A 12,516-nucleotide genomic window follows, 5' to 3' on the forward strand; every position below is an offset into this window, starting at 1 on the left:
TCACCATCATCACCATTATCATTGTTAAAACAGAGCAGACCTGTACAAATGGAATGGAAATCCTCCTCCTCCTGCTGCTACTCTTCTTCTTCCTCCTCCTGCTCCTTCCTCCCTCCCTCCTTCTCCTCCTTCTTCCTCCTCCTCCTCCTCCTCCCTCCCCCCCCCCCCCCCCCCTCTTCCTCCCCCTCTTCCCCCGCCCCGTTCCTTCCCTCCTTGCAGCTGTCTGGCAGCCGCGGGAAGGGAAGGATGGGAAGGAGGAGGACCCCCACCCCCTTCCTGCCCTGCCCGGAGGGGAACAGGCAGGGCGAAGGAGCCTCACTGAAGCAGGGCTCCTTGGCCCTGCCTGTCCGCCGGCGGAGGGCCGCTCGTGCGAGAGGCCAAAGGCCCCGTGCCCTTGTGCGAGCGGCCTTTGACCTCTCATGTGAGAGGCCTTTGACCTCTTGCGCAAGAGGCCAAAGGCCCCGCGCAAGAGGCCCGGTCCTGCCGCCGATTGCCACCGGCGCAGGGCCTTTGGCCTCTTGCACGAGTGGCCTTTGGCCCCGCGCCGGCGGCAATTGGCGGCAGGACTGGGCTCGGGCCGGTCCCAAGGCCTCGCGGGGCCAGATCTGGCTCGCGGGTCGGGGGTTGCCGGCCCCTGGCCTAGAATTAAGGAACTAAATTTTAAGTACTCTCAGTTTTAAGAGCTCCCTTTTATGATGCTGCTTTAAGAAGTATAAAACTATATGCCCAGTCAGCATAATTCCTCTTCTTTGCTTTCTCACTCCCTGTACCAGAGTCTGGCAGTCTGCATCACATAAGTCAGCAAAATGCTTTCCTTCTTAACTATTATGAACCATAGCTCGACAAAAATCTGAGCCTTTGGTATCTGTCCAGATTTGCCATTCTTTCCAAAGCTAGTCCCCCCCCCCCCCAGTTTAATCTTACTGAATACAATATGGGTTTTGAATTTGAGCCAGCCCACAGAGAGCTAGAACTGGCACACATTCTTTCATCCTTTTGTTAGTGCAAGCTGGTCCACAATGGTTCATATACAGTGAGCTCTCAGTATCCGGAGGGGTTTTGTTCCAGAATCTTCCACGGATACAAAAACCCATGGATCCTTCTCAGATCCAAAAATACCAAGTCAGTATTTAACTTTTAAAACTACCTAGGCAAAAAGGTCCTGGCACCAGGAAGGCATTCTTCTTGCACGTTCCCACCTTTCCATCACAAGGGTTCTCTGGAGTTTAAACTCTTTTCTAACTCTGTTTTTCTTCTCAACCTTAATATCAAAAAGCCTCTGCCAAATTTTAAACCCCTTTGCCTGGGGGGGGGGGTAGCAGAAGAAGTGGGGCAAGGACGTGTACTGGCAGGAAAGGGTTTTAAATTCTGGCAGAGGTGTCCTTGTGAAAAGGTTTAAATACTGGAAGAGGCTTCCTTGTAACAAATGGAGTGAGGCAGGTGTTTAAATTTTGACAGCGGCTTTGTAATGTGAATGTGGAAAAAAATGAGTAAGACAGAGGCTTAAGTTCTGACTGTGGCTTTGGAGTTTATCAGACAAGGGAAATTGGAAGTATAATCCAAACGCAATCATGGGGTTTAACGTTATTGTGTGATAGAAATACCACACGCAATTTCAGGCAGTGGGAAGTCAGTCCGAATGCAATCATGGGGTTTCACATTATTGCGTGAGAGGTGATCACACGCAATTTCGGGCAATGGCAAGCTATTTTCAGGCAATGAGAAGTCAGTTTGAACACAATTCAAATTCACGTAAATTCGCTGAACTAGCTCCACTTTCTTTTCATTTGAAATTAAGAGAAAATCCTCCCGTGTGATAAACTCCACCATGGTGGGATTGTCTTTCAATGGGGGAAAGAAGCATTCCCTGGGGAAGGGAGGTCTTGCCATAGCAGCCTTTGCTAGTGCCCTGCGACCAGTTCTCAACCTGACCATTGCAAGTTAAAAAAAAATTTCTTCATTTCAATCCATGCAAATTCGCAGATATTGAACCTGCATATATTGAGGACCCACTGTAGTAGTAAAGGTGCCACAGGGGAGTATACAAACAAGCAGATGCTAAATGTCATTTGGACTGGATTTGGCAGGCCACTCAGTGATGGCACTCTTTTTCACATGGCCCATGCCAGAGCAAGACTATCTTTAGGTGCACCCCTATTAATTTCCCTTTCATCCTTAGAATTCCAAATGTTCTACTTTTTTTAAATTTTTTAAAATTAGCCTTTATTGTGACACACTGCAATTATGCCTGACTGTGCAGATACATTGTAACTTATATTAAATAACAAAAGAAATCAATTTTAAAAGAGTTTATTTGTGGAATTCTACTGATATAAAACTAAAGTCTACATAATTAAACTGTTTTGCAAATTCTTTGATTTAAATTTGGTGACCATTTTTTCCCTGTGATCTCAAATGTTCTACTTTTTAAAGGATCTGACCATTGCATAAAATAAAAGTTTCTTATCTTGTATTTCATAGGCTTCTACATTACTTGAAAAACAGCTCCCACTTACCAATAAATAAATAAATAGGTATTAAAATTATTTATTTCTTGTCTTGTGAGGAAGGAAGCCCAGACAGCTATGTTTTGGCACGAGGATTTCAAGGACTACTTTCTTTCACATGAGCCAAATGATTTAATACCATGCTAATCATAGGCCCTTTTTGCCTATTTCCCTCTTAAATAAACCAGAAGGTGACGAGGGAGAGGGAAGTGTGGCACGTAGATCAACAAAAATCTATGCCTTTGGCTTCTCTCTAGTAGCATGTAGCCCTGATTCTTGTCCACCAAGAAAGTCAAAATTAAACTTGTTCACTTTTAGTACTGTAGAGCAAGGGATGGCAGCTAATCCATCCCACCAAAGGCTTTGGTTCTTGCCCTGCCCACTCCATAGAAACCCTTCTGTCGCCCAGCCAGGAAAGGGGATCTCTGTTAGCTCTGTTCAGAAAATACAGTTGGCCCTCCTTATCCATGAATTTTTTTATCTACAGATTCAAGCATCCATGGCTTGAAAACATTTTTTAAAAAGTATAAATTCCAAAGAACAAACCTTGATTTTCCATTTGATATAAGGGTCATCATTTTACCACGCCATTGCATTTAATGGGACTTAATACCCACCAATTTTGTTATTCATGGGAGTCCTGGAACCAAACCCCAGAGGATAACAAGGACCCACTGTACAGATATAGTTATGACCCTTTCCTGCAAGTTCATTCCCCATATTACTCTAAATTCAAGTGTGTGTGGCAGGTGGGGAGCACGTTGGTGAAATTAAAAACCCTTAATGGTAATGTCATGTCCCTTGGGCAAAAGCCATGCCCCTTGAAATAGAGGATTAAGTGGGGGGAATTTGCCCTCCCTCAAATTCTGTTTCTTACCTCATCATACAGCATACATATGCATTTTTTTTAATGGGCAGATTTCCTCATTTGTTGTTTGAAACCTGGGAGGATGCCATTTTGTTAAATGGCTGCCTTTCCCTAGATGCATCTCCAGTTCTGCCATAATATAACCTAGCTATTTAAGAGCAAAGTTTTAAAGTAAAATATACAGTAACCTATCCATCAGTATGTTTCTGAAGTAAACAACACCATGGGCAGTGGTCATAAGGACACAGGGGTAAAAAATGTTGAATTATCAGAGATCAGCTCATGTAGACCTGAATTTTATTAGTTGTCCCCATTAAAGTTGACTCATGTTGCATAAAGGTGCCAGTGTCCTCCTGCATCATGGAGACCTGTGAAACCACAGGGCAAAACATTCTCTCAACTTGCTTCTAAAAGAAACAGGACTGGAAAATATGATACTCTTTTGACTGCTATTTCCACTGCCAACAGTGGTGGTGATGCAAGGAAAGACTAGTAGTGCCAGTAAAAATGGGGTTCAAAGGTCATATGTGTTTCTTGAGCTAGTTGTTCAAACATTTATAAAAGCAATAGCATGGCTTCTGGGTAAATGGTGAGGTGAGTGAGCTGATGTACACTATTCTGAAGCTTTTAAAATATTCCATCTAGATTTAAATAGGACGTACACATAGTAATTCTTGTACAGCTATGGAATAAAATCCAGGCTATGTCATTCATGTTCCTATATCTGTCATAATTGGATTCACTTCTGTATCAAGGATCAAGGGTTTATTTGTTATCTGGTGACTGGAAGTCCCAGTTGAAAGACTTCATTCAACAATACGATCTATACAGTGGTGCCCCGGGTTACGAAAATAATTCGTTCCGCCGCCGCTTTCGTAACCCGAAAGGCTTCGTAAGCCGAAAAAGCCATAGGCGCTAATGGGGAAAAGCCGCGATTTGGTGTGAAATAGCGCCGAAAAGCACCAAAATTTTTTTCGTAACCCGAAAAAACATTCGTAACCCGGAACAGTTTTTTTAAATAGATTTTTTTCGTAACCCGGAAATTTCGTAAGGCGGCGCATTCGTATCCCGGGGTACCACTGTACATCTTGAAAGAATGAGCCATTTTAATAACCAGTGCTTACACTTATTTCTGCTTTTTGTTGCAAATGCATTTACTTCACAATGTATGAACTAACGGGCAAAACAGACTGCCCTTTGCGCCACCATCCGGGTGGTTTCAGAGTGCACCATTTTGAAGCCAGGTTCCAGCTGCCCACACATGGGCTGGCTTCTGGGCATCCTGGGAGTGTGGCCGTTACACACCGCAAGCCCCCAACACACTGAGAAGCTGCTGAGGAAGAGCCGCGAAAGATGGCTTTTCTGCGGCCAAAAAGGAGCAGTTCAAAACTGCTCCTTTTTTGTCTGACCCCGCAGCCTTAATCTGACTTTGTCAGAGGCGGCCTGTTTCACCCAAGTGAAACAAACAGAAAACACACAGAAGGCAACATAATGTCAGAACTTCTCTTCACAATTTATTTCAATTACAAAGGATGTTGCATACATTGATGAGTTTGTATCTGAATAGAAATGCTTGGGCTCAAGGGTGACAGAGTAAACAAATAATTGTTTCAATTGTGCCTTTTTTTAAAAAAGGAAAAAATACACAACATTAAACATTATAAAAGTTGCAAACAGATCATGCTTTTAAACAGGATTTCCCTCCTAAACAAGATCTTCAATACATTTCTCTGAGCTCCAGTTGGAAATCGACTACAGAACGTTAACAGTATTACAAACATGATCCCAAGCATACAAGCTTCACCACAACTGTTAATATATGGTGTTTTTCTGTGCCTTTCAAAGCTTTGCTTCCTTTTTAAGTGCTGTCAGCACTTATCTCAATCCTAAACCTGTGATTTTGAAGCATATCACATTTATTTGGTGGGCCCCACTTCCAGATAAGTATGTTCAGGATTGTAGCCTTAGTTCACTCTTAATACATAAATATATTAAAAAGCATTTTCAATCTGTTTAAGGCAAGGCAAGAGGTTGGAAATTTAATGTGTGGAATAGATTCCAATGACAATGGCTGGAGATTATATTGTTTTCTATCTCACAGAGTGAAAGTAGTAGTTGATGTCATTTGAAAACCCCAAACAAGTTTGAAATACATTTTTATTTCGGGGGTGGGTGGGGCTCTAACACATGTGGTCAGATCTAGACTCTTGCACTTACAATAGAGGCAATGATGCCAACATGTTAAAGCAAGAGCTTCAGCAGCTCTTTAACTCTTTAAATATATATATACTTAAATCTGGTACAGCTAGTCAAGTCACTGCAAGTGACTGTGCTTAAAGGAAATACATATTTAAAATCAAAGCCAAAAGTCTAAATCCCAGCTAGAATAAGCCCATTGAATTAAGCAGATTTATAAAGGTGCTGACAGCAATGGCTATTACCTGGAGCAGTTAACAAAAACCTTCATGTTCAGAGGCACTTTGAGACACTGCAATAAACAGGGAATATACATCACCAATGTATTATGAGAATTAGCTGGTTAGCTCTCAAAGTCAATGATTACCTAGATCTAATTTTAACTGAGATTCAGGCTTAACTGCTTTCCTAAAAAGACTGAGGCTACAACCTTGGACACCTTTAACATGGAAGTAAGTTCCATCCAGATAAAATTGCCTTTTAAAAATGTGTTTAGGATTAGGGAGAAAAATTCAGCATGCCCTTGTGAAAGTTTGTGAATATCTTAGAGGCTGCATGGCATGAACACCTTTCTATCACACTAAATCCATTAGGGGGAACTGGGAACATTATTACTGATGAGATCCAATCAAGTTTAGAATGCTGTGAAGGAAGTATATGCTAAAGTGCCATTTCTGCATGTAGACAAATCACTGGAAATATCCCTAAGTGTTGTTCTCTGAATGTGGTAATGCCCTTAATTGCATTTTTAAAGGAAAGAATCAGCTTTCAGATTAGTAATTGACTGAAATGAATTTTGCACAATCCCTCAGGTAAAACAAAATACAAGCAAACAAACAAAAACACCCTGCACACTTGTGCAGGATTCAACTACACCAAAATGTAGGCTTTCATCTGGCAGATTAAACTATTTGATTCCACAGCTAGAGCCTTACCTTCAAAAAAAGAAATCATGAGTAAAATTCAGGTCTCGAGGCCTGAACTTTTGTATTATGTACTTTGACTGTGCCTCAACAGAATTCCAGGAAGACTGCTAAAATAAGTCAAGGAACAGACTGGCTATGCTATTCTGCTGAAGGCAACTTGTAAGAAAACCCATCAAAATAGGTAGGAGGCTATTACCATTTTAAAACTAGCTATATTTAAAAGAATTACATAAGAGAAACAATATATCAGTTTACTGACATTTGTGAACAAACAAGCAGATTTATTAATGAAGGCAAACATCAGAAAAATGGTACAGACTTAAGTGAAATCCACACTGACAGTACGGTATTTGAGAAATGTCTGTTGCTTTAAGATTACTCAAGAGACCTTTAATCGGTTATAGAAATAGTTTTTGCTCTTTCCCACTACATTTCAGTTTAAGTTAAAAATAAATTACTGACCAAACCAATGAATTGATTATATTGGTGCCTGATTCCTAGACGAGTGTCACTGTGTACAATGATGCTGGACCAGAGTGGAAAGAGCCAGTCCTTAACTAGCCAGAAGACTAGTGCTAATGAGCCCAGAAAGTTAAATATCAAGATGTGCTCGAGAAATTCATGAAAAGGCAGATAAGCTTTTGTAAAATGTAGTGGAATTACTATTTAAAAAATCCTATCTTCCAAGACCAGTAGAAAAATTGGTCACCCTATGCCAGTACAAACTATCAATACAACTTTAATTCAGATCAGATCTATTTGAAGTTCCTTCATGATGCTTTATTGTAGTTTGTTTCCAAAAGGGTTCAAGGGTTTAAGGAGTCCTGGGGAATGAAAAATAAACTTGGTTCTAATATACAAGTAAGGCACAATATAAAGCCACATCATAATCTGTCAATGGAGAAAATGGATAAAGGACAAGAATTATACATGGTACAGAGCAAGTAGTTCATCATATCTGTTCAAAAATAGAAGTGTGGCACTCAATTTCAGACTGACAATTTTTGAGCAAGAGCATGCTTTAATATGGAAACAAAACTCTAAAGAATCCAGTGTATGGAAAGCGTTTAGTACTGCTTTAAAAAATAAAGTGTATAATTCCTTTTGGATGACATTAGAATATTCACAATGCCTACACTCAGAAAGTGACCAAAGACTTCAATAAGATCCACATACCATGTATGAACACTGAAAATCTTTAGAGAGCTCCTCTAAAGATGATCATCCAAAATGCATGCCACAATTTTCCCAAACAAAACATGAACATTTGGTTTTTTAAAAAATCTTTGTGATAATTATACACTAAACGTATATTTAATGACACTAGAGGAAGCAGATTGTTACTGGCATTAAAAGTACAACCATTTCTAGACTGTTTTAAATGCCACAGAGTCCCCTGGTTAAAATGTAAAGCTGCACAGCTTGCCTATGTCATCTTTACAATAAGATTAAACCAGCAAAGGTCTTAATTTTACTCTACATTTTACTGCCAGGTTTTATTTAGATCAAGTATCGCTGCAGCATTCTGACCAGCCCAGAGTTAGCAGCAAATGGCAGGAATCATATAAAATGCAATATATTTTTTTTCTTTTTTAAACAAAGTGCTTTTCTAAGATATACATACATATATAAATAGATACAAAATAAAGTGTCACCATTAAAAAGCTCAACTATTTAAAAGCTTTCTGACTATAACTTAATACATAGAAAACACTGAAATGCAAGGGTATGGAATCCACTAAAGATTCACGGTCTGTTTTTCAATGCTAGATCAAAATCATATTCTGGTTTTCAGACATGCACACACACACACACAAAAGAAAAGCTGCAAAAGCACTTTTAGCTCAGAGAATCCTGAACTACTACAAAGGGGATATAATATCTTACTGTCAGTTTAGCGTTTGCCAAATAGCTGTTATCAAGTTTTAGAATATATCCTTTCTGTACTGTTTCGATCCGATGTCAGGATCATAGCCATGAACAGTTTTAAACAGCATTTGCAGTGAAATGCAACACTATGTCCAATAGGTAGGTGTACATAAAATACTCAGAAGACATAACTCTACAACCTGATGCCAGCATTATTTCAGGCTTGGAGACACAGCATTATGTTTATGAAATATCCTTATGCTGTCCTGACAGGCAAATATCTGCTGACATTTTGCAAATATTTGAGATAGTTTTTAAAAAAATTATAAATAGCTGCAAGCAACAGTATGAAACAGGAGGTTTGGGGTGATAGAACTCTGTAGTGGTATATTGGCCTTTCCCAAAACATTGCTATCTATCCACCAGAGCAATGACACAGATTCCAAACTCCCACTCAGGTGCAAGGAATCATACTACATATATTTAAAGGATTAAGGGGGAATCTTCACAAGCTTTTTGCATCTGCATGGAGCTACATCTAAATTATTTGGTTTGTTTAGTAAACAGTGTTATGGAGTCTATGTATCAAGCAAAGGGGGAAAAGGGCATTCCTGAAACCAGATAATGATCCTGTCTTGACATAAATAACTTTCTCATTAAGAGATAAAGCTTTTCATTGGTACTTTAACACTGACTTAAAAGCAGACTCTCATGAGCCAAACTGCACACACATTTGTATTCCCCCAATCATAGAATCTACGAGTTAACAATAAGTCACATAGAAGTTTGAAGAAGCTAGTTGAAATATCTGTACAAAAATATAAAATCTATAAATTCTTCTTTTTTAAGCCTGTGTTGATCCTTGGAAACATCACATGCACAATAATACAACAACTGGAAAAGTGGCAACTAAGGAATTAGATATTTGTAGCTCTTCATTCTTTACAGATATATATACATTACAATAAAAATAATTTTATTTTGGTTGTTTGGTGGAAGTATAGTACAAGCTAAATTTTTAATTCCCAAAGTTGAACTCTATTTTACCAGTAGCTTACTAAAATGCAAATATATTAAAATTTCTACTGTAAGTGCAGAAAACAAGGATTTACAGACTTCTAGATGCCCAACTTATCTACAATGAAGCCAACTAGAGGAACAGCAAAGTAATAGTTATGTATGAACACTTCTTCTGTAGATAATTGGACCCAAAGAGAAAGAAAGAAATTCACAGTTCAGTAAGATCCCTAACCCTGACCTTTAAGTTTTTTTTTTTCTTTTTATACATTCAGTACAGTATCATGTAAGCTGTGCAAAACTTTACTTAAACTGGCAGTTTGCCATATCAGTTGCATTTGTCTTTGGTACAAAAATAAACAATCGCATTAATGTGCAAGTATTTGTTTTCTTCCGGCCAAGTACCGAAAATGAGTTTTCTAGAGCCATCTTTTTATACAATACATAGACTCTGTGGCATATCTACATTTTCAACATATTCCTATATACATTCAAACATTGTAAGAGCTGGAACAAATACATTAAAATCCATGAGACCATCTATACATCTTCTATCCCAACAAGGGTTTCTCATCATACAAAATCTTTACCATTTTATGGTTATACTTGCCCCCCCCCCCAAATACAAGGCACAAGGAGTATACATTTTTTTCTTACTTGCACAGACATTTAAATACCGTATCAAGCTCAGAAAATTATATATATATATTTAATATGGCACACTAGCTTGATGCCAGGTGTGCTATATACAAGTTATGGTTGCAAAGAAAACTTACTGTTTTAATTTAGAACTAAAGAGCAATAATTCTTGGGGGGGGGGGGGAAATCATGAGTTTACATTTTTAAATTTTATTTGGAGCATAAACCTGCCTTAACATTTGGCATTTTGCAAAATTTTTATTTGCAAATATGTTTTGCTCCTATGTAAGCTATAGAATCTGGTCCTAGATAAATGTAATTTTAAACTGAATATTTAGCCACCACATTTATGCCAGAAGCAGGCTTAAAACTATAAGGTTTATGCTCCAAAATGCACTAAGCATTTTATATCATGCTTTCACTTATCTTACTACATTGTTATAAAAGAAGAAGAAAAATGATGGAACTTAAAACTGTGTTTTACAGAACGCTAAAATCACATGCAGACCAGAATTAATTTTACAATGTAGTATATGACACAGGCAGAACGATGTCCAAAGTTGAATGGATAAAGTGATGTCTACTACACTTTTGATGTTGGTATTCGTAGTCCTACAAGTCCTCCCGTAGGATCTCCTTCTGCTGTTTTTTCTAAGACTTGGTTCACAAATTCTGATGTTTGTCCAGAAACTGGTGGCCCTAGAAGAACGAATGAAGATATATCTTCAGAAAGCTCCTTAGAATGTATGTGTTCCATTTAGCATAATGAGTCTTGGGGGTGCTTCTAGATGAAAGGTTCTAAGAACCACCAATTAAAAGTCTTTATACAGCTGTTCTATATTTTCCCCATTGAATAGAAAGAAAAAAGATGAAGTGACTAGGATTACAAGCAGAAGACAATGTACTCTGTGATTCTCTCACACCCCTTCCCCCAATGAATGAAGCAGGGAGGCTGGACAATAAAAGCTTGATCTGGAAGTATCCCTGAATTTAAAATCACAAAACAATGGGGAAATACTTGTTAATAGTGTCTGGGAGATGCTCAGCACATTAAAGAAGGATACATATTCCTCACCTGCAAACTTCTGGAAAAGCTTTTTACAGTTGTGATATTAGGATGTGTTAACAAAAAGATGGTACCAGGGATTTTAAAGGACATCAAATCGTTTAGGTTACTGTGTACAATGCTAGCTTTGTCAGTGGACAGATAAAACAAGATGCTGGCCAATTGGAAAGAATTCACATAGATAAAAAAAAGATGAAGGAATTCACAGGGGAAAAGCTTGAAGCAATTAAGCAAGTTTCACAAAGAAGAAGGAACACATGGGAGAAATCTGCAATCTCCCAATTACTTAAGTGGCAAAGGATACAGAAAAATAGTTTTTTCTATTAGGAGATGAAGACAAGATTGACTCACAGATTTCAGCAACACCACAGCAAAATGTAAGCACAGTAACAGATTTTTTAAAAAGCCCCCAAATAGAGGAGCCATTTGCAATGGAGTGATTGATATTTTTCTTTTAAGGTTATCAGGATTAGATCTTGGGTTTGAATTACATGCCTCTAGCTTTAATCCCAGTGAACATGAAGAATAAAGGGGTTTAAAGTCATGAGATATGAACAAGCATTGACCCTATACAGACCAGCACTTTGTGCCGGCCTGTGGGTGGACTTAGGGCACAGCATCCACATGCCGGATGCCTTAATCCTGCCCCTAGGGGTGCCATTTTGGCATGCGGCAATCTACATGGTGCGCGCCATCATGATGCCCCTCCGGTGCTGCATCCAAATGATGCAGCACTGAAGGGGGCGTCATAAAGCTGCACTGCCACGGCTATGGTGCCCCTTGGAGGGTGCAAAAAGGTGTGAGGTGGCCGCGGACCCAATCCAGCCAGTAAAGGGGCGGCTACTCAATATTTCCAGATTTAGAAATGCTAAAATGAAAGGAATTCTATCTCATTTGCTGCTCATGAACAGCACTGCATTTGATGTTTACTTACCAAGAGTATCTTTAATAAGCACATCAAGCTTCTGACCCATATTTGATACTCTGTCATCTTTAGGAGTCTGAACCCTGTTCACAATTTCTTGTTTGATAGAGTTGATCACAAATAGTAAGTTATCTATAGAAGAGATCAAGCAATAGTATAAGCTTGCCATAATGCAAGACTTTTGGATTAAAAGACTTCAATCCAGAATTACTAGGACAATTTACAATATCAAATAATAAAATAGTACAACTATAAAAGGCAGAGCTAAAAATAACCAGAACAGTAAAAATATGCCATGGACTGCAAATTTGGGAAGATGAAAACGTCTTTACTTGGTGCTTGAAAGAAATTCATATAGGAACCAAGGGAGCATTCTTCTAGAGAGAAGTCCACAAGGGAGGCAGTCATAACTTATAAGATCCTCTCCTACACTGCCACTTGGCAGTAGCCATGACAAAAGTATTGGGTCATAATTAAATATTTAATGCTGTTGTTATAAAACC

At 38.9% G+C, this 12,516-nt stretch overlaps 1 protein-coding gene across 3 annotated transcripts in view; it reads right to left on the reverse strand.

Moving 5' to 3' along the window:
• Window positions 1-4,864: 4,864 nt before the first annotated feature.
• Window positions 4,865-12,516, reverse strand: part of CREBRF (CREB3 regulatory factor) — a 39,518-nt gene continuing 31,866 nt past the window's right edge. For 2 of the 3 annotated variants that reach the window (XM_042450896.1, XM_042450897.1), the window contains exons 8-9: window positions 12,023-12,145; window positions 4,865-10,721 (exon numbers count right to left, since the gene is read on the reverse strand). In XM_042450896.1, the coding sequence (XP_042306830.1) occupies window positions 10,606-10,721; window positions 12,023-12,145 (239 nt within the window). In that variant the 3' untranslated portion in view covers window positions 4,865-10,605. The remainder of the gene's footprint in view (window positions 10,722-12,022; window positions 12,146-12,516) is intronic. The other variant, XM_042450898.1, reaches the window with a different exon arrangement.

This window comes from Sceloporus undulatus, chromosome 2 (assembly GCF_019175285.1).
Source record: "Sceloporus undulatus isolate JIND9_A2432 ecotype Alabama chromosome 2, SceUnd_v1.1, whole genome shotgun sequence".
Lineage (NCBI taxonomy): Eukaryota > Metazoa > Chordata > Lepidosauria > Squamata > Phrynosomatidae > Sceloporus > Sceloporus undulatus.